At 46.8% G+C, this 21,885-nt stretch overlaps 1 protein-coding gene across 4 annotated transcripts in view; it reads left to right on the top strand.

Annotated features, from left to right (window-relative positions):
- Nucleotides 1-21,885, top strand: part of tpp2 (tripeptidyl peptidase 2) — a 110,417-nt gene that overhangs the window by 69,037 nt on the left and 19,495 nt on the right. The window contains exon 25 of one of the 4 annotated variants that reach the window (XM_048533528.2): nucleotides 15,452-15,553. The exons of the other annotated variants lie outside the window; for them this stretch is intronic. Within the exon in view, the coding sequence (XP_048389485.1) occupies nucleotides 15,452-15,544 (93 nt within the window). The 3' untranslated portion in view covers nucleotides 15,545-15,553. The remainder of the gene's footprint in view (nucleotides 1-15,451; nucleotides 15,554-21,885) is intronic. 4 annotated transcript variants of the gene reach the window in all.

Raw genomic sequence — 21,885 nt, 5'->3', positions numbered from 1 at the left:
ATGGCATTCCAACCGGAACTCCATCAACAAACACATTGATTTGGAGCCTATCTTCCACCCTCTGAGAAAAAGAAAAGGAAATGACATCACCAACACAGGAAATGACATCGCCAACCCAAGGAAACCTAAACAGATAAATAGAAAGCGGAACATTAACACCAGCGCGTCACCGGAGGTTCACTGATGATGTTACCTAGAATGGTGACGGATTGTCTGGGAACGAACCTTCCAGCTCAGTGAACCAGCTTACATCCGGAACAAAATAAAGACCCACGCTTTTGTGGACTGAGAAGAGGAGACCGCGACTGTGTTGGAGGTGGAAGGAAGACATCGAGTTGGCTGTGCACCCTTGCAACCGGTGGATCTTTATGCTGGCTTCGGCCTAACGCTGGTTCAGGGGAGCAGCCAACCTGCAACGATGGCTGCAGCAAGTGCTCGTGCCCTGGGTCAGGGGGTCCGGAACACCATCCGTGTTTCCGTAAAGAAGGTGGATGAAGGTGCACCTGTGGACCGCACCCTCTTCATGAAGAGGGTCCTTTTGGACTGTTGTGGGTTCGCTGCTGCGGACATTTACTGCCTGCAGGATTTCCCCGGAGGAGGTTTTTACGATGTGACCTTCAGGAGTGCCAAGCTTTGCGAGCGCTTTCTGGAGGCTTTCAAGGAAATAGGAGGTGAGGGCCCCCTCTCTGTACTGACCGCCGTCCCGCTGTTTGTGATGCTGGTGTAGAGGAGCCGTATGGTCACTGTACATATGTACAACCCGCATGTGCCAGCAGCTGATGTCCTGACCTTCCTCGGAAGGTAGGTGAAGGTGGAAGCGGACCTAATCAACATAATGGACCCCTTCGGGATCTGGACAAGTAAGAGGCAGGTCAGGGTGACGCTGAGGACGGGCGCGGACGGGAACATCATACACCCACCGTCCAGCTTCGTGATTGGCAGGAGCAAGGGCTACCTGACCTACGCAGGGCAACCCAAAGTCTGCCATGCCTGTGGTAGGTCAGGTCATGTGGCGGCCGACTGCAAAGCCACCATCTGCAGGAACTGCAGGGAGGAGGGACACCTTGCAAAGAATTGCCCACAAGAGAAAAGCTGCAACCTTTGCGGGGAAGCGGGCCACCTCTATAGGGCATGCCCAAGGTGGGGGGGGGCCACCTACGCCCAGGTCGCCGGCAGGGGCAATGCGGGGCAAGCCCCCCTGGAGGAGAGGAAGGCACCAGGCCCCTGCAAGGACCCCCCCTAGTGTGCAGGAGGGCCAGGTCGTGCAGGAGGGAGCAGCCCCGCAGGATGGACCCGTGGCCAGCAAAGCGCCCCTGCAGGCTCCGCTTCCCCCGACAACCTGGAGTCGACGGAGGAGGCGACAGGTGACCCAGGGGAGCAGACGACGGTCCGGAAGGCGATGAGGAAGGCGCGCCGGAGGGCCCCAGCTCCGCAACCATCAAGCAGGAAGAGGCAGCTACAGGGGGCTATGAGAGCTCCTCTGACGAGGGGGATTTGGAGGAGGCCCGCCCAAAGCAGAAGCTGAAGACTTCCACTGCGAAGGAAACCAGCACCCCGCTTCCCTCCGACACCCAGCCACGTGCTGCTGGGGCCCTGGAGGACCCCCTGGAACCTGCAGGCGGGAAGCAGGAAACAACGTGCCACCAACCTGACCCAGAGCCAGACTCGCCTGCCTCCATACCCCTGACGGGGGATTCCACCCGGAAGTCAGCACCGGCGGTTTCCTGAGCCCGGAGAGCGTCCACAAGTTAGCCGAGGCAATGAGCATGAAGGGACAGATGGAGGGGCTGGACCTTGGACTTGGGGAGGGTACTGCGGTCACTGCCCACAATGGGGGTACGAGTTGCGAGCATTAATGTGCAGCGTCAAGTCCACCGCACGATGTGTGTCCACGTTGGCCTACCTGACCACCATCAAGGCAGACTTCCTGTTTCTGCAGGAGTGCGGGATACCGCACCTCAGCAGGTACGGGAAATGGTCAGGCGCCTGGGCCTGTGGGCCTTTGATCTGGTCGGGGGGTAACAACTGTCGCTCCTCGGGCCTGGCTCTTCTGCTGCGGGGGCGCAACTTCACCATCTCTCAAGTTCAGGAGGTGGTGGGGGGCGCCTCCTAGTGGCTGATGTCACCTACAGGAACGCTCCCCTGAGGCTGATCAATGTGTTCGCCCCAGCGGTACGGAGTGAGCGGTTGGCCGTCCTGCAGCAGCTTCCACCCCTGCTGGCTACGTCCAGGCCGGTCATCCTGGGCGGAGACTTCAACTGCATCGTCGATGCAGATGGAAGATCCGGCGTGGGGACAGCGGGTGGGGGGAGTCAACTGGACGTCACGTCCAGATTCCTGATGGGTCCGGTGAAGGACGCCAAGCTGCTCGATGTCTTCAGCACCCCTGCAGATGGAGCGCAGCAGAGATACACCTGGTCGCGGCCAGACGGGTCTATCCACTCAAGGATAGACTTCCTGTTTGTGTCACGGGCATTCTCAATCAGGTCCACCGGCGTTGAGCCGGTGTTCTTCTCTGACCACTGCCTCCTGCTGGCCGACTGTCACTTACAGGACGACCAGCCGGCCGGCAAGGGGACGTGAAAGCTCAACATGACTCTTGTTGACCCCAGAGAACGTCAAGGAGCTGAAGAGGGAATACGCCGGTTGGAGACCCGTGAAACCCCTCTTTGAGTCTCCGAGCGACTGGTGGGAGACGGTGAAGGAGAACATCAAGAGGTTCTTTGTCCTCAAGGGTGTTCAGAAGGCGAGAGAGAGGCGGGGAAAGCTGTCGCAACTCCAGAAAAGGATGCAGAACCTGCTCCTTCTGCAGTCGATGGGGGTCGATGTCACGGAGGACCTCCGCGAGGTGAGGGGCCAGCAAGCCTCGCTCTTCGCCGCGGAGGCCTCCAGGATAATCTTCCGGTCCAGGGTCCACTCCATGGAGCAGGACGAGACGTGCTCGCGTTTCTTCTTTCAGAAGGTGCACAAAGAGAGCCCTGTGCTTAGCTAGCTGAAGGAGGACGACGACTCAGTGACGTCATCTCTGACCGACATTTTGAGGATCAGCAGATCCTTCTATGCCGGACTGTACGACGTGAAGCCCACGGACAGCATGGCCTCCAGGTCGTTCCTGTCGTCTATCACGGAGGTCTTAGACGACGGCACGAGGGAGTGGCTGGACCGGCCGATATCCCTGGACGAGCTGACCAGAGCCCTCATGTCCTTGGAGAGGAATAGGACTCCCGGGAGCGACGGCTTACCAGTCGAGCTGTATTCTGCTCTGTGGGACCTGGTTGGCCAGGACCTGCTGGAGGTGTACGTAGTGCGCTTCAGGCAGGGGAAATGTGCAAGTCCATGAGGAAGGGCATCATCACCCTCATTTACAAGAGGAAGGGGGAGAGGGAAGAAATTAAGAATTGGCATCCCATTTCACTCTTGAACGTGGACTACAAAATCCTGGCCAAGGTCATAGCCAACCGAGTCAGGTCTCTCCTGGAGTCAGTGATTCACCCTGACCAAACCTGTGCTGTGCCAGGCAGGAAGATCGCTGAGAGCCTCGCACTCATCAGGGATACGATTGCCTACATGCAGGACATTTGGGTGGACACCTGCCTCGTCAGCCTGGACCAGGAGAAGGCCTTCAACAGGGTCTCTCATGCTTACATGAGGGATGTCCTCTCCAAATTGGGGTTCGGGGAGGGCATCCGCAATTAGATCCGTCTGCTCTACACCAACACAGTTAGCACGGTCTCGATCAACGGGTGGGAATCGGACAGTTTTCCCGTCAGATCTGGAGTCAGGCAGGGCTGCCCGCGCTCTCCTGCCTTGTTCATGTGATGTGTGGAGGCCTTCGCCGCCTCCATCAGGAAGGATGTGAGCCTGAAGGGCGTGACTATCCCAGGCAGCGGAGGCCTTCAGGTCAAGACCTCCCTGTACATGGACGATGTCGCCGTCTTCTGCACCGATCGTCGGTCGGTGAGTAGGCTGTTGGACATCTGCGGCCAGTTTGAACTGGCCTCGGGTGTCAAAGTCAACAGGGGTAAGAGCGAGGCCATGTTCTTCGGGAACTGGGACGACCGCTCCTTCATCCCCTTCACCGTCAGGACAGACTATCTGAAGGTGCTGGGTGTTTGGTTCGGTGGAGCTGGGGTGTGTACTAAGACTTGGGAGGAGCGTATCACCAAACTGAAGCAGAAGCTAGGCAGGTGGACGCTCCAGTCCCCCTCCATAGCGGGTAAGAACCTGGTTGTCAGGTACGAGGGGCTTTCGGTACTGTTGTATGTGGCACAGGCCTGGCCTATTCCCTGGACCTGTGCCGCTGCGGTCACCCGGGCCATCTTCCACTTCATTTTGGGGGTCAAGGATGGACCGGGTCTGCAGGGACACCATGTACAAAGACCTGGAAAATGGGGGAAAGTGTGTACTGAATGCCACCCTTGCCCTGATGGCTACCTTTGTGTGCGGCTGCATCAAGCTGTGCGTAGATCCTCAGTACGCAAACACCAAGTGTCACTGCTTACTGAGGAAGCAGTCCTCGGTGTCCCCGGTGTTGCGAAGGATGGGCCTGGCCTCGTTGCCGCGGAACGCCCCGAGTAGTTGGACCGTCCCGTACCACCTGTCCTTCATGGAGACATTTTTGAAGGGAAACACCTTTGACCACAAGGCCGTCAGGCAGTGGTCAGCACGTAGTATTCTCGAGACCCTTCGGGAAAAGGAGAGGGTGGATCCTGTCGTGTGGTTCCCCACACAGACTGCCAAAATCGTTTGGCAGAATACCTTATCGCCAGAACTTTCAAACAAGCACAAGGACATTGCTTGGCTGGTGGTGAGAGGGGCTCTGCCAGTGAGATCCTCTGTGCACGCCCAGAATCTCTGCGCCACCGCACGCTGCCCTCAAGGCAGCTGCCAGGGGGATGAGACTGTCTGTCACCTCCTTCTGGAGTGTGCCTATGCGCAGGAGGTCTGGAGGGGGATGCAGTGGTATTTGTCGAGGTTCTTCCCGAGCAGCTCCGTGACACGGGACTCCATGCTCTACGGGCTGTTTCCCGGGACGCACACCGAGACCAACATCAACTGCGCCTGGAGGACTATCAATGCGGTGAAAGGTGCTCTTTGGTCTGCTAGCTGAAAGAACTGACCCCCGACCGAGTGTTGCAGACTGGCGTACTCCAAGGTCCAGGACTACGTGCTGAGGGACGCGCTAAAGCTTGGGGCAGCCGCCGCCAAGGCGTGGTGGGGAAAGACCACTATATGAAACCCCTCGTCCAGAATAGAAACAAGGGCCCTATCTGGTAACTGGGCCCAGCTGGCGCCTTCCCCAACTGGTCAGGGGGCCAATAGGGACACTGTGGGAAGACGGCTGCCGGGGTATTTTCTTTGCTTTGTTTTTTTTTCTTTGTTTTGTTTTTTCCTTTAGTTGGTGTACGTACCCCCTGGGTAACCCGGACCAGCTTGCATGACTGGGTAGGTGTGTAAATGTTTTATTTATTGAACATTCTATGAATAAAGTATATTTTATCAAATAAAAAAAAGTGACGAAACGTCTGAAAACGAACCTTCCAGCTCAGCGAGCAAACTTACATCCAGAACCTCAACCTGAGCTACAAATCTTCTCAAAACTCGCTAAGAGTATGGAATATTAGAATTTGGGAATTCTCCACAAAGAGAGGGGGTACTTCTGCCTCATTATCTCATAAAGGTGTTTGTTTCCAGAAACAGATTAAATCTCCTCGGTTCATGTTATGCCATGAATAATATAGCATTGCTCCATCTCCTTAATTGTTCGCACCTACCTATGAACATTTGGGATGCAGCTGCATTTCCTTAACTGTTATAAAAGGTAGAAAATACAACTCCATCACAGTCAATGGTTAAAACTGGTAGATTTCTTTCCAGATTGAATAATACATAGAATTGGTAAACACCACCTGTTTTGCATAATTTAATGAGTTCCAAAATTGTTTGATCTGACTACCTCCCTTAGACCTTGATACAATCTGTGTGGAATGATGTAAATTTTTGGTATATACGTGGAGTTTGAATCTCCAGTTCGAGAGCGTTAGTAGTAATGCTGAATAACTGAAGCTATGATCAATGCTTTTGGAAATTCCATTGGATAGATATTTCTTTGAAGTCAAATAATCACCCGGGTTGTGCAACAGAGAGGTGACTAATGCCACCTCCTTCTAAACATTTCCTTTGCTGGGTAATTTGTTGGAGTTTATATTTGACTATGTATAGACAATCAGTATTGATAGTTAATGCTAACAGGCTGTGATAACCACAAAAATCTTCTGCACTCAAGTTTGAATGAAGGAAAACCCATCCTTGATGGAAGCATCTAATCAGCTTTGCTGATCAATCTTTTTAGATACATTCTATGGCAGTCACTGCTGTGATATTTGCTCATTCAGCCTGTTGAAAGATGTTACTAGACACCTCTGGAGCATACGGGGCTTGAACCCAGGCCTCCTGACTCAGAGGTAGCAACACTACCACTGTGCCACAGGAGGCCTTGGTCACTGCTGTGACAGTAGAGTGTTGAATTGTGTTCAGGTGGTGAGCATTCACTGAGGCTGTGCATGTCCTCAGAGCTAAAGAAGCAGATTGTAAGCCGGCGTGTTTTGGAGGTGTATAAACCTAAAATAATGTATGACTGTAACTGTATGATAACGAAGCTCTAGTTCTATTTTTTACCACCTGATTCTGAATCTTAACATGTAGCAGAGGAAGGGTGCCTACAGGTTAGAAACTGATATTTCTTTGTTGGTCATAAAAGTCCATGTAGAAAATGACGGAAAGTGAGCCAAAATTGTGGGCATACAATAATCCTGTAACAACATTATCAGGATTTTAACCATTTGGCTCCTTAAAGAATCTAGTTGCTATAATTTTGATTTGACTTATTACTGATGTATGGCCTGAGATGCATTGAAAAGTATCATTTCGCATGCTAGCCAGACAAATCATACCTTAGATAAGTACTTCGGTATGAAAGAACAGAATGCAGAATATAGCGTTACATCTACAGAGAAGGTGCAGACAAAGATCAACTCTGATATATGAGAGTCCATTCGTAAGATGTGTTATCTGTACCAATGGAAAAGTATTTGTCTCAGTCTGTTCATGAAGTTAAGTCAGAAGCATCGAGTAATTTGAATGCCATGTGGTTAGGTGGCGATGGAGCTCCAACAGCATCCCTGGATGCATGATGGCAAGTTAAATATAAAATATTAGAAAAATGGATGTGTACTCAACTTGAGACAGTAGCAAAGCTTTTGATCAATGATGAAATTTATCCTTTCACTGTGAGTGTGAGGTACTGCATTTGTTGTGCATTCCCAATTGCCTTTGAACTGAATAGCTTGTTAGGCGATTTAAGAATGTAGTTACAAGTCACTCAGACTGCTGTATATTTGGACTGTGATCAGAGATAATGGGAACTGCAGATGCTAGAGAATCCGAGATAACAAAGTGTGGAGCTGGATGAACACAGCAGGCCAAGCATCATCATAGGAGCCTCGAGGCCTGAAATGTCAGCTTTTGTGCTCCTATGATGCTGCTTGGCCTGCTGTGTTCATCCAGCTCCATACTTTATTGGAGATTTGGAGTCATATATAGGCCAGACCCAGGTAAGGATGGCAGATTTCCTTTTCTAAAAGATATTAGTGAGCCACAAATGATTTTTACAGCAATCATTAATAATCTTATAATCACTATTACTGAGAAAAGTTTTCAGTTCCAGATTAACTAATGAATTTAAATATATGAACCCGAATATAGAAATCATTGTCACAAAAGCAGAAACAGAGAGTGCTTTTAACCGTGGTAATTGTGAAGGAAATTATTTTGTGATTGGAAAGGTATATAATACTTGGCTGATTGAATAGGTTGTAAGGGGAGGCAAAGGCCTAGTGGTATTATGACTGGACTGTTAATCCAGGATCCAGGTAATGTTCTGGGAAACTGGGTTGAATCCTGTCATGGCAGATGATGAAATTTGAATTCGATAAAAATCTGGAATTAAGAGTCTAATGATAACCATGAATCCATTGTTGATTGTCAGAAAAACCCATTGGGTTCCCTAATGTCCTTCAGGGAAGGAAACTGTCTTCCTTGCCAGGTCTGGCCTACATGATACTCTAGACCCACAGCAATGTGGTTGATTCATAACTGCCCTCTGGGCAATTAGGGATGGGCAACAAATGTTGGTCTAGCTAGTGATGTCCTCATGAATAAGTAAGAAAAAATAGTTACCAACCACCACGCCCCCAACCAAGGGTACTTGATGAAAGTTAGTTGAAGAATATGATTTTGACCAATTCGTGGATGAAATCCTATGTTACCGTTTTTTATTATAATAACCTCCAGTTGTAGGAGATACTGCAGTTAATGTTTTTTCAACATTTAAATGCCTTAAATACTGGAAGTGAGCTTTTGTCAAGTCTGATATTACTGCAAATAGTCAGAGAGTACTGAGGTATTGTATGAGACATTCTAAAATAACATTCAGTTCAGAAGATTTGGTATACTATACAGAGGATCACAGAATATCCTAATATCCTGCTAACAAATACGTTATGATGCAATGGCAGTACTTGTCAAGTGCGAATATCAAACATTTAACATTCATCCTTCATGATTCAATTGAAATTATTTATAAAACCTTGGCCAACAGATTCAGAATAAGGAACAAAAACAGAAGTTGCTGGAAAAGATCAGCAAGTCTAGCAGCATCTGTGAAGAAAAAAAATCCCGAGTTAATGTTTCGGGTCCGGTGACACTTCTTCAGTCCAGTTCTGAGGAAGGGCCACCAGATCCGAAATGCTAACTCTTATTTTTTCTTCAAAGATGCTGCCAGACCTGTTGAGCCTTTCCAGCAACTTCTCCCTTTGTACCTGATTTATAGCATCCATCATTCTTTCGGTTTTTGTTTAGATTCATAATAAGCCTGTGCCACTGTGGGCAGGCTAAATTAGTAGGACTGGCACTGCTCAGGGTGAGAGATACCGCTCATTGCCAGAATTGCTGGAGCCATTCCCATGCCAAAGCTCCATAGTGGCTGCTGCCAGGACTGCAAATAGCCCCAGAGAAGTCAGGGGCATTGGGCAGGGAGGCTTTGGTGATCTTTGGATATTTTTCAGAGAAAAATGTTTGTGAGACCACCTAAAGACACCGCAGATACAGAAGGAAAACTATGGAAACTAACAGATAACATTTAGAACCCAAATGCTTTCAGGGTTTGGTATTCTTGGTAAGATCTATTTTGCTGGTAATAAATTGTGTTTGGCTCAAAATTAATCCTGCAGAGTCTTATTGAGTTGTAGAAAAGAGCAGAAGAGGTCTGTGCAGAAATGCAGGAAATGATATAGACTCACTTGATGGTAAGGATGATCCTTGGGAGAAGAGACTGGTCAGCAAAGTTAGATCACGTGGAATGCGGTGAGCACCAACCTTTTTGGATGCAGAACTGGCTTGAAGGTAGGAGACAGTGCGTGATATTGGAAGTTTGCTTTTCAGACTGGAGGCCTGCGACTAGTGGTGTGCCAGATGGATCAACGCTGGGTCCACTGCTTTTTGTCATTTGTGCGAATGATTTAGAAGTGAGCATAGGAGGTACAATTAGTAAGTTTGTAGATGGCGCCAAAATTGGAGTTGTAGTGGACAGTGGAAAAGATTGCCTGAGTATAACAGGATATTGATCAGATGGGTCAGTGGGCCAAAGAGTGGCAGATGGAATTTAATTTAGATAAATGTGAGGTGCTGCAGTTTGGAAAGGCAAATCAGGGCAGGACTTATACACTTAATGGTAAGGGGAATGTTGCTTATCAAAAAGACCTTGGAGTACTGGTTCATAGTTCCTTGAAAGCACATAATGGACAGACAGGAAAGTGAAGCAGGTATGGGGTATACTTGCTTTTACTGGTCAGTGCATTGAGTGTAGGAGTCGGGAGGTCATGATGCAGCAGTGCAGGACATTGGCTAGGTCACATTTCGAATAGTGCATTCAATTCTGGTCTCACTGCTGTAGGAAGAACGCTGTGAAACGTGAAAGGGTTCAGGAAAGATTTACGAGGATGTTGCTGGGATTGGAGGGTTTGAGCTTAAAGGAAGACACTGAGTCACCTGGGGCTATTTTCCCTGGAGCATTGGAGGCTAAGGGGCGACCTTAAAAGAAATTTATAAAATCATGAGGGGCATAGATAGGGTGAATAGGCAAGGTAGTGGCATCCAAAATTAGGGGCCATAGGTTTAAGGTGAGAGGGGAAGGATTTAAAAGGAACCTAAGGGGCAACCTTTTCATGCGGAAGGTGGTGCTTGTGTAGAATGAGCTGCCAGAGGAAGTGGAGGCTGGTACAATTTCAACATTTGAAAGGCAGCTGGGTGGGTAGCTGACTAGGAAGGGTTAGAGGGATATGGTCCAAAAGCTAGCAAATAGGACTAGATTATTTTAGGATATCTGGTTGGCATGGACGAGTTGGACAGAGGGGTCTGTTTCCATGCTGTACAGCTCTATGACTAGGAAGGTATATCAGAAACACTGATGCAAGAGTGTCTTTGGAACATAAGAATTGACAAACTAGCGGCAGGAGTAGACAATTTAGCCCCTTGTGCCTACTCTGTCATTCAATGCGATCATGGCTGATCTCGTATCCCTAGAGTATGGAAGCAGGCCATTTGGCCCAAATTGTAAAATCTGGTCCTCTGAAGAGCGTCCAACACAGGCCAATTCCCCTATCCTATCCCCGTAGCCCTGCATTTCCCGTGGCTAATCCACCTTGCCTGCATATCCTGGACACTGGGGGCAATTTAGCATGGCTAACTTAAGCTAACCTGCACATCATGGGCTGTGGGGGGATGGGGGGGAACCAGAACATGCAGATGAAACACATGCAGATACAAGGAGAATGTGCAAGCTCCACAAATGACAGTTGCCCAAGGGTGGAATCGAACCTAGGACACTAGCACTTGCGAGGCAGCAGTGCTAACCGCTAAGCCACTGTGCTACCCAAAGGTACTTTTCACTTCTTCACAGGAGGCACTGAGTGACTGTTAAGTCTCTTCGTTACGAAGGACTCAGCTTCCAGCAACTGATGAGGGAACTTAAGCTGGTTTTCTTCAGGCTTGAGGTACTTATTATCTACAGAGATAAACACTACCACCCCTTCCTGAGCTTTGGCCACAGCCAGCATTGTTCAGAAATACAAGATGTTCAGCTCCGCAGAGAGAACACGGGTGCAGTGGACAGAAGATCCTCCTTCCATGCCGTAAGATTGTATGATTTGATTAAGATTGTACATTAAGGTGGACAGCTGGCCTTTTTATGTAAGGTTGATCTTACCATCTTGGTCATGATGTAAATCCTATCTTTACAGTGGTAGGGTGATCAGTCTGATTTCTCCTCATTGTGCTCTTCACCACTGCAGGCAATATCAGCAATGTCAGATAATCAAAATTCTAACTGCATTGATCTGATGGTGCAATCCCAGGTTAATGTGGTGAAATTTCTGTTCCCAACAATTGCGCCTGTTCTCAGCTGCAGCTCCAGTTTCCTACCTACTGTCCATAACCCTTCAACCTATTAAAAATCTATCTATCTTCTCATTAAATTTTACTCAGTGTGACGGAATCCACCACATCTGGGGTAGTGAATTCCACAGATTCATGACCCTTTGAGAGAGAAAGAGAGTTTCTCCTCATCTCTGTTTTAGATCCACAATCCCTTATTGTAAAACTATGACCTCTCGTTCTTCATTACTCCACATGAGGAAATACCTGCTCTGCATAGAAACATAAAAGATAGAAGCAGAAGGAGGCCATTTGGCGCTTTGAGCCTACTCCGCCTTTCATCACAATCATGGCTGATCGTCCGACTCAACAGTCTAATCCTGCTTTCTCCCCATAATCTTTGATCCCATTCACCCCAAGTGCTGTATCTAGCTGCATCTTAAATACGTTCACTGTTCTGACATCAACTACTGCCTGTGGTAATGAATTCCACAGGTTCACCACTCTTTGGGTGAAGAAATGTCTCCTCATCTCCATCCTAAATTGTCTACCTTGAATCTTAATACTGTGACCTCTGGTTCTGGTCACACTTACCATCAGGAACATCCTCCCTGCATCTACCCTGCCCAGTGCTGTTAGAATTTTATAAGTCTGTATGAGATCCCACCCTCATATCTGAACCAGCAAAAACAATCCTAGCCTAGCCAATCTCTCCTCCTACATTGGACCCTCCATCCCTAGAATCAGCCCAATAAGAGAGCAAGAGCATCCTTCCTCAGAAAAGAAAACTAAAACTGCACACAATACTCTAGGTGTGGCCTCACCAAGGCCCTGTTTAACTGCAGCAACAACTTCAATTAGATCTCCACTCATTCTAAAAAAATTCCAGAGGCCTAAACTGCTCAATCTCTTAATAAAGAGATTCATCTCCAGGTTCAATTTAAAGAGCTGCCTCCAGTAAAAGTATATCCTTCCTCAAGGAAAGGCATCAAAACTGTATACAATACTCCAGATGCATCAGAGCTAGTGAAACTAGGAGAATAGATGGAGTGTCTACAGGAAGCTAAATATGAGGAAGCATAGTGGAGATAGCTGTCAGAAATCAATGGGCTTAAATTAGTATCAGAGATAATGGGAACTGCAGATGCTGGAGATTCCAAGATAATAAAATGTGAGGCTGGATGAACACAGCAGGCCAAGCAGCATCTCAGGAGCACAAAAGCTGACGTTTTGGGCCTAGACCCTTCATAGGCCCGAAACGTCAGCTTTTGTGCTCCTGAGATGCTGCTTGGCCTGCTGTGTTCATCCAGCCTCACATTTTATTATCTAGAAATCAATGGGCACTTGGTAAACATCTGTTAATTGAGTTTTACAGAAACACAGAAGATGAGGAAGGGAAGAGTTGGAGTTGAATTGTGTGAAGGTGAGAGATGGCTTGAAATTGGAAGCAAAGTTTGGAAATTTTCTGGAATGGCACAAAGGCAGCCTAACTAAGAACCTGCAAATACACATTGCAGCACAGTTTATTTGGAGGAAGTGAATGGAGTTAAAGGACAAGTTGCTCAAAGTGAGGAAATGTTCAGCCAGGTGGAAGGTAGGGTAACTAGAGAAAGGATTGGCCGACTTAAGGACAAAGAAGGAAAGTTATGCGCTGAGTCAGAGAAAATGGGTGATATTCTTAAAGAGTACTTTACGTCAGTATTCACCAAGGAGAGGGACATGACATGTTGAGGTTAGGGATAGATGTTTGCTTACTCTAGGTGAAGTTGACATAAGGAAGGAGGAAGTGTTAGGTATCCTAAAAGACATTAAGGTGGACAAGTCCCCGGTCCGTATGGGATCTACCCCAGGTTACTGAAGGAAGCGAGAGAGGAAATAGCCGGGGCCTTAACAGATATCTTTGCAGCACCCTTAAACACGGGAGAGGTCCCGGAGGACTGGAGATTTGCTAATGTTGTCCCCTTGTTTAAGAAGGGCAGCAAGGATAATCCAGGTAATTATCAACTGGTGAGCCTGAGGTCAGTGGTAGGGAAGCTACTGGAGAAGATACTGAGGGATAGGATCTATTCCCATTTGGAATAAAATGGGCTTATCAGGGATAGTCAACATGGTTTTGTGCAGGGAAGGTGATGACTTACCAACTTAATAGAATTCTTTGAGGATGTGACAAAGTTGATTGATGAGGGAAAGGCTGTAGATGTCATATACATGGACTTCAGTAAGGCGTTTGATAAGGTTCCCCATGGCAGGCTGATGGAGAAAGTGAAGTCACATGGGGTCCAGGTTGTGCTAGCTAGATGGATTAAAAAACTGGCTAGGCAACAGGAGACAGAGTAGTAGTAAAAAGGAATTTCTCAAATTGGAGACCTGTAACCAGTGGTGTTCCACAGGGATCTGTGCTGGGACTACTGTTGTTTGTGATATATGTAAATGATTTGGAGGAAGGTGATCTGATCAGTAAGTTTGCAGATGACACTAAGGTTGGTGGAGTAACAGATAGTGTCAGAGATCACAGCAAAATATAGATAGACTGGAGAGTTGGGCAGATAAATGGCAGATGGAGTTCAATCCGGGCAAATGCGAGGTGATGCATTTTGGAAGATCAAATTCAAAGGCGAACTATACAGTAAATGGAAAAGTCCTGGGGAAAATTGATGAACAGAGAGGTCTGGGTGTTCAGGTCCATTGTTCCCTGAAGGTGACAACACAGATCAACAGGGTGGTCAAGAAGTCATATGGCATGCTTTCCTTCATTGGATGAGGTATTGAGTACAAGAGTTGGCAGGTCATGTTGCAGTTGTGTAGGACTTTGGTTTGGCCACATTTGGAGTACTGTGTGCAGCTCTGGTCGCCACATTACCAAAAGGATGTGCATGCTTTGGAGAGGGTGCAGAGGAGGTTCACTAGGATGTTGCCTGGTATGGAGGGTGCTAGCTATGAAGAGAGGTTGAGTAGATTCGGATTATTTTCATTAGAAAGATGGAGATTGAGGGGAACCTGATAGAGGTCTACAAAATCATGAGGGGTATAGACAGGGTGGATAGCAAGAAGCTTTTTCCCCAGAGTGCGGGACTCAGTTACTAGGGGTCATGAGTTCAAAGTGAGAGGAGGAAAGTTTAAGGGAGATATGCGTGGAAAGCTCTTTACCCAGAGGGTGGTGGGTGCCTGGAACGTGTTGCCAGCGGAGGTGGTAGACGCAGACATGTTAGCATCTTTTAAGATGTATTTGGACAGGTACATGGATGGGCAGGGAGCAAATGGACACAGACCGTTAGAAAATAGATGACAGGTTAGACAGAGGATCTTGATCGGTGCAGGCTTGGAGGGCCAAAGGGCCTGTTCCTGTGCTGTAATTTTCTTTGTTCTTTGTTCTTTGAAGGTATATGGTGGATGGAGACTGGTTACCCTGCATTGAAGTAAAAGGGTTTTCAGGTTATATTGTTGGTGGGTGAAACTGGAGATGAATTGACCATCTGTTGTGAAGGTCTGGAAAATGGTAACTTTAAAGTAAAACAGTGCATCAGAAGGATATTCAGATGGCCTACTCCTGCACCTATTGTCTAATGTCTACACAAGGCCTATGATGCATTGGAATGCATCATCAAAGTGACTGAGACCCAGAATCTATTAACATTTAAGAAAGAGTAAAATAGTATTTGAACAAAAGAAGGATGGAAGACACTTTGGATATAGACAACTGCTCGTGTAGCGAACAAGTACCATCATGAATCAGCTAGACAGAATGTCCTATTGTTGTTGTAATGGCAATGTACCTAGAATGCTTTTACTTTATTATAAAATTGAACTTGTTTCAAGATAAACAAATTTCTAGTTGCATGAGATACACTTTATTTTCTCCTTCCTCTTTATGTTCATGTTCATTCGAGAACACAGTGCTAAGTAATTTAATTTATAATAATTTTTATCCCCATTTTAAAAGTTATTTTTACCCCTCTTTTAGGTCCCCCACGCATGCATTATTGCCCAGCTGAGAAGGTGGGAAAGTGACCTGCTCCCCAAGCCTCTTCTATTGTTGCTCTCTAACTACTGCTAGGAGCTGCAGGTAGTGACATGCCGCTTAGTTTTGGTTTTTGGCTTGGTTTTTTTTCCACCCGCTCTTTTTTTTTCTTCCTCTTCTATTTCCGCTCCCTACCACTCCCATACCATACTTCCCCAATTCAGAATTGTTCAGCATCTTCCACTGGCAATCTGTAATCTGCAATTACCATCCAGGAGCTCTGAGGTAAACACAGACTTGAGTATTTTTACTGCGGTTTGCTGGATAAACTCCAATTAAGCAAAACCACGCTGGTAAAATTCTTAGCAAAATTCCCACACAAGCCATTTTCAGACAGGAACAGTAGCCACAGGCAATGCAATTTTACAATCCTGGAATCATCCCATTTTGGGAAACATCTCACATGACTGGTAAATCTCTAGAGATAATGGGAACTGCAGATGCTGGAGATTCCAAGATAATAAAATGTGGGGCTGGATGAACACAGCAGGCCAAGCAGCATCTCAGGAGCACAAAAGCTGACGTTTCGGGCCTAGACCCTTCATCAGAGAGGGGGATGGGGGGAGGGAACTGGAATAAATAGGGAGAGAGGGGGAGGCGGACCGAAGATGGAGAGTAAAGAAGATAGGTGGAGAGGGTGTAGGTGGGGAGGTAGGGAGGGGATAGGTCAGTCCAGGGAAGACGGACAGGTACAAGAGAGTTGCAATGGGAGAGAGATTCCCTGAGGTTGGTCCGGAGGGAGGAGGGTAACTTCTTCAGGTTAGGCATCCCTGGAAGAGGCTTCGCAGTGAGGTTAAAATAGTATCAGAGATAATGGGAACTGCAGATGCTGGAGATTCCAAGATAATAAAATGTGGGGCTGGATGAACACAGCAGGCCAAGCAGCATCTCAGGAGCACAAAAGCTGACGTTTCGGGCCTAGTCCCTTCATCAGAGAGGGGGATGGGGGGAGGGAACTGGAATAAATAGGGAGAGAGGGGGAGGCGGACCGAAGATGGAGAGTAAAGAAGATAGGTGGAGAGGGTGTAGGTGGGGAGGTAGGGAGGGGATAGGTCAGTCCAGGGAAGACGGACAGGTACAAGAGAGTTGCAATGGGAGAGAGATTCCCTGAGGTTGGTCCGGAGGGAGGAGGGTAACTTCTTCAGGTTAGGCATCCCTGGAAGAGGGTCTAGGCCCGAAACGTCAGCTTTTGTGCTCCTGAGATGCTGCTTGGCCTGCTGTGTTCATCCAGCCCCACATTTTATTATCTTGGAATCTCCAGCATCTGCAGTTCCCATTATCTCTGATACTATTTTAACCTCACTGCGAAGCCTCTTCCAGGGATGCCTAACCTGAAGAAGTTACCCTCCTCCCTCCGGACCAACCTCAGGGAATCTCTCTCCCATTACAACTCTCTTGTACCTGTCCGTCTTCCCTGGACTGACCTATCCCCTCCCTACCTCCCCACCTACACCCTCTCCACCTATCTTCTTTACTCTCCATCTTCGGTCCGCCTCCCCCTCTCTCCCTATTTATTCCAGTTCCCTCCCCCCATCCCCCTCTCTGATGAAGGGTCTAGGCCCGAAACGTCAGCTTTTGTGCTCCTGAGATGCTGCTTGGCTGCTGTGTTCATCCAGCCCCACATTTTATTATCTTGGTAAATCTCTAATCAAGTTTTGGGACAAGATGCAAACACACAGGGGCAAATTTAAACATCGGAGTCATTTCTGTGTGTGACATTTACATCTACCAGGTTGTTTGTGTTTCACTCCTTGTCACAATATGAACAACATGGATTTCTTCTGTCTGTGCTTGTAACAAAATTCAAACTTCCAAATGCATTTCCAGAATATATTGACCCAGACATTTTCACTACATTCTTCAAATTAAAGTTATACCTGGTAAAAGATGTACCAACATGCCTTTGTGAAATTGCATACTTGCCAACAGAAGAGAATCAGCTACAACTGCAAGGTAAATGTATTTTGATAGCTGAGCTAAAGCATTTTCTTGAAAGACCTGCTGATCAGTTCACATTGATTACAGTAACACAATAGCAATCACTTATTTTGTTTGTAAGATCAACCAATAGCTGAGTATTGAACTGTCTGAGTTTCTATGCCTTGGATTTTAGAAGAATGAGGTTGATTTTCCTCAACATTTCATCTCCACAGAGGACTTGACAGGCAGGAAGCTAAAAGGATGTTTTTCCTGTGGGAAAGACTAGAACTAGGGGACAGACCATAAGAATTAAGGGATCTGCCATTTAAGATGGCGATGGGGAGGGGATTTTTCTTTGTGGGCTGAGAGTCTTTGAAACTCTGTTCCCTGGAGAATGGTGAATTTGCAATTGTGGAATAATTTTTATGGCATAGATAAAAAGGTTTTTGACTAACAGGCAGAGACGTAATTGTGAAATTGAGATCGCAGGTCGAAACGACTCTTCCTCTTTTAACACTCAAGCCGCAGTTGCTGAGTTTGTACATTAATTGAAACATATAAAATAATCAGAGGGTTAGATAGGGTGGATGGGGAGAGCCTTTTTCCTAGGATGGTGACGGCGAGCACGAGGGGACATAGCTTTAAATTGAGGGGGAAAAGATATCGGACAGATGTCAGAGGTAGTTTCTTTACTCAGAGAGTAGTAAGGGAATGGAACGCTTTGCCTGCAACGGTAGTAGATTCGCCACCTTTAGGGACATTTAAGTCGTCATTGGACAAGCATATGGACGTACATGGAATAGTGTAGGTTAGATGGGCTTGAGATCGGTATGACAGGTCGGCGCAACATCGAGGGCCGAAGGGCCTGTACTGTGCTGTAATGTTCTATGTTCTATGTTCTATATTAGGCATGATTTAATTGAATGACAGGACAGCCTAGAGGGGTCAAAATGCCAATTTCTGCTCCAAATCTAAGTGTTTGTATGAAACCATGTACTACCTTGACACTCACTTCTGTGGTTGGACTTTCTGTGGTACTCCAATAAAGGAAAATATAACATCAGTAGAAAGCAGTTATATGTAAACTCCCGCCAGGAGTCGGTCAGATGTCCTGTTGCTGGAGTTGATCATGAAGTTGAAAGCTGATGGATGAACAAGGTTGTGCTCACCAGTCTTGTTGTTTGAAGCAGATTGAATGCTGGGCAGAGATGTGCGAGAGGTGGATGGCTGAGACTTCCGCCCCCACTGGAAGGAAGTGAAACTGTAGCCAGAGCTCCATAATGGTGGAGGCTTTGTGCAGTGCCTGTTCTACCACCTTAAGGCATTAGAGTAGAGGACTGGGTTTTGAAGATTGTCTGGGTAGGTTGGAAGGAGATTTTTCTTTTGTTGGAATGCCCCTGATGAGCAAAGAGTACCCTCCAAAGATAACACCCTTTCCTTCCTGCTGATTTAGAAATTAAAACCAAACAGTTTCCCATGCCAAAGATTCCAGGCGTTTTCAATCAGTCTGTTCAGACACATTATGACACGCTGTTGGAACATTTGAGACTTCAACCCAGATCTTCTGATCCAGAGTTAGGGATACCGTCACACTACCGTAAGATCCCAAAGCCAAGCTGTGGCAATGTAAATATTTTCTAATGAAACTGTTCAGAGATTTTGTACAGACCTCTGGAGCAGGTAGAACTTTAACTGGGTCTCCTGCCTCAGATATAGAAACACTAATTCTGTACCACAAGAACCCTCTGCTGCAGCTACATGATATTGAACCACTTGATGTTTTAGCAAGCTCAGTTGTCCCATTGGTGGGTGGGCCATCCAATCTAGCATCCTCTTCTCAACTAACCTCCAAATCAGTTTCCAAATATCTTGTCACTCTTAATTCATGAATCTACTATGTGTTTTTTAACTTTATGATTCTGTGCAGGCTAGCTACATTTAATGTTCACCATGATGTACAGTGAGTATGCATTTTTCTTGTACTGCTTTAATTTCATAAACTTCTACAGCCCAAAAAGGTTCATAGTCTGTGATTCCAGAACAAAGCCGCTCCGACAACCTCAACACAAAATGCTTTGAACTGAGGCAAATAAGGAATCCGAGCTTTGTAAATGGAGGACGGACAGGAAAATAAGAACAAAAGGAAGGCATAAAAATGTAACGGATAGAACTCAAAGGACAGAGTAGTGATCATCCTCAAGCAGGCATTTTGCAACTGTGAAGAAAAATCTGCATGTTAAATACTATTGAAAGCAAACCTTTGTGCGTTTTTTTAAAACTTTTTTTCCTGAGATGTGGCTTTGACTAGCTCGCTGAGTATTTATTGCCCATCCCAACTAAGCTTTAAAAAGTGCTGGTAAGTAGCTTTTGAAATTGCTGCAGCCTGTTGTTAAAGTGAAGATACTCCGATCAAACAGGAAATTTCAGGATTATGAATCAATGATGATGAATAAATGTTGATACATTTCCAAATCAGGTGGTTGTTTAATTGGTCATAACAAGGTGTAGAGCTGGATGAACACAGCAGGCCAAGTAGCATCAGAGAAGCAGGAAGGCTGACATTTCGGGCCTAGACCCTTCTTCAGAAATGTGGGAGGAGAAGGGGGTTCTGAAATAAGTAGGGAGAGAGGGGGCGGCAGATAGAAGATGGATAAAGAAGAGGATAGGTGGAAAGCATACAGACAAGTCAAAGAGGTGAGAATGGAGCCAGTAAAGGTGAGTATAGGTTGGAAGTTAGGGAGGGGATAGGTCAGTCCAGGGAGGATGGATAGGTGAAGGAGGTGGGATAAGGCTAGTAGGTAGGAGATGGGAGTGTGGCTTGAGATGGGAGATGGGGATTGGTGGGAGGAAGGGCAGGTTAGGGAGGCGGGGACAAACGGGACTGGTTTTGGGAGGCAGTCTGGGGAGGGGAGATTTTGAAGCTTGTGAAGGCCACATTGATACCATTAGGTTTCAGGGTTCCCAAGCAAAATATGAGTTGCTGTTCCTGCAACCTCAGGGTGGCATCATTGTGGCACTGCGGAAGGCCCAGGGTGAACATGTCTAAGGAATGGAAGAGGGAGTTGAAATGGTTCATGACTGGGAGGTGCAGTTGTTTGTTGCAAACCGAGCGTAGATATTCCGAAAGCGGTCCCCAAGCCTCCACTTGGTTTCCCTGATGTAGAGGAGGCCACGTCTGGAACATCAGATGCAGTATACCACATTAGCAGATGTGCAGGTGAACATCCGCTTGATGTGGAAAGTTTTCTTGGGGTCTGGGATGGGGATGAGGGAGGAGGTGTAGGGGCAGGTGTAGCACTTCCTGCGATTGCAGGGAAAAGTGCCGGTTGTGGTGGGGCTGGAGGGGAGTGTGGAACGAACAAGGGAGTCAGGGAGAGAGTGGTCCCTCTGGAAAACAGATAAGGGTGGGGAGGGAAAAACGTCTATGGTGGTGGGGTCGGATTGCAGATGGCGGAAGTGTTGGAGGATGATGCGTTGGATCCGGAGGTTGGTGGGGTGGTACGTGAGGACAAGGGGAATTCTGTTTTGGTTGTTATTGCGGGGAGAGGGTGTGAGGGATGAGTTGCGGGAAACACGGTCGAGGGTGTTCTCGACCACTGAGTGGGGGGGGTGGGGTGGGGGGGTGCAGAATGTTACGGTCCTAGAAAAACGAGGACATCTGAGATGTTTGGGGTGCTACCAAAGAACCCTTAGCAAGTCTTTATTGCGGAGAATGATGAATTATTAACAAAATCATTCTGTTTCTTCTTATGACTGACTTTACTAGCAGAGTTGTAAATTTCCAGTTATACAACACATGACATTTTAATGATGGTGGGTTCCATCCAAGTGATGGTTCAGGGTGCAGCAATTTCTTTCGTCAGTCCAGAAAATGATCAGAACCATATGATTTTTCTTACCACCCAAAGTTCTGTCCACTTCATTAATCATCAAGTGTTACTTTTGGCCCAGCTGTGGTTATTCATTTGATTGTCTCAGGATGGGGTAGCCTGGAAACATAGAATGATACCGCAAAGTAGGCCATTTAATCTATTGTGTCCTGTGGCAATCTTTGGAACAGCTATTGATTTAAATTAATCCCACTCCTACTGCCAGACTTTCTTAGTCGGGTAATAATTGTAATTATTTCCCCTTTTGAATGAGTGTATTGATCTGCTTCCACCACTTTCTGACGTAGTACATGTGGCTCATAAGAACATGCAGCATAAAATATTGAGGATCATTACGTGTAATAATAAAAAGTCAAATTGGCTTGTTAGAGTAATTGGAAATAGTTACAAAACTGTGCTTTATTACAGAAATTTCTTTTCATAGACCATTGTGATGTCATTGTAGCTTAGAAATGCAGCTGTATCCTTACCTGGTGATGTGCTAGGAACACTCAGTAGCTTTAATTTAGTGCACGTGGATCCAGATTAATGTAAAGATTTATATTGTGTAATTTTGAATTGTGTACA

This window comes from Stegostoma tigrinum, chromosome 6 (assembly GCF_030684315.1).
Source record: "Stegostoma tigrinum isolate sSteTig4 chromosome 6, sSteTig4.hap1, whole genome shotgun sequence".
Lineage (NCBI taxonomy): Eukaryota > Metazoa > Chordata > Chondrichthyes > Orectolobiformes > Stegostomatidae > Stegostoma > Stegostoma tigrinum.
Note: the sequence above shows the minus strand (reverse complement) of the source record. Positions and strands in the feature narration are given on the sequence as shown.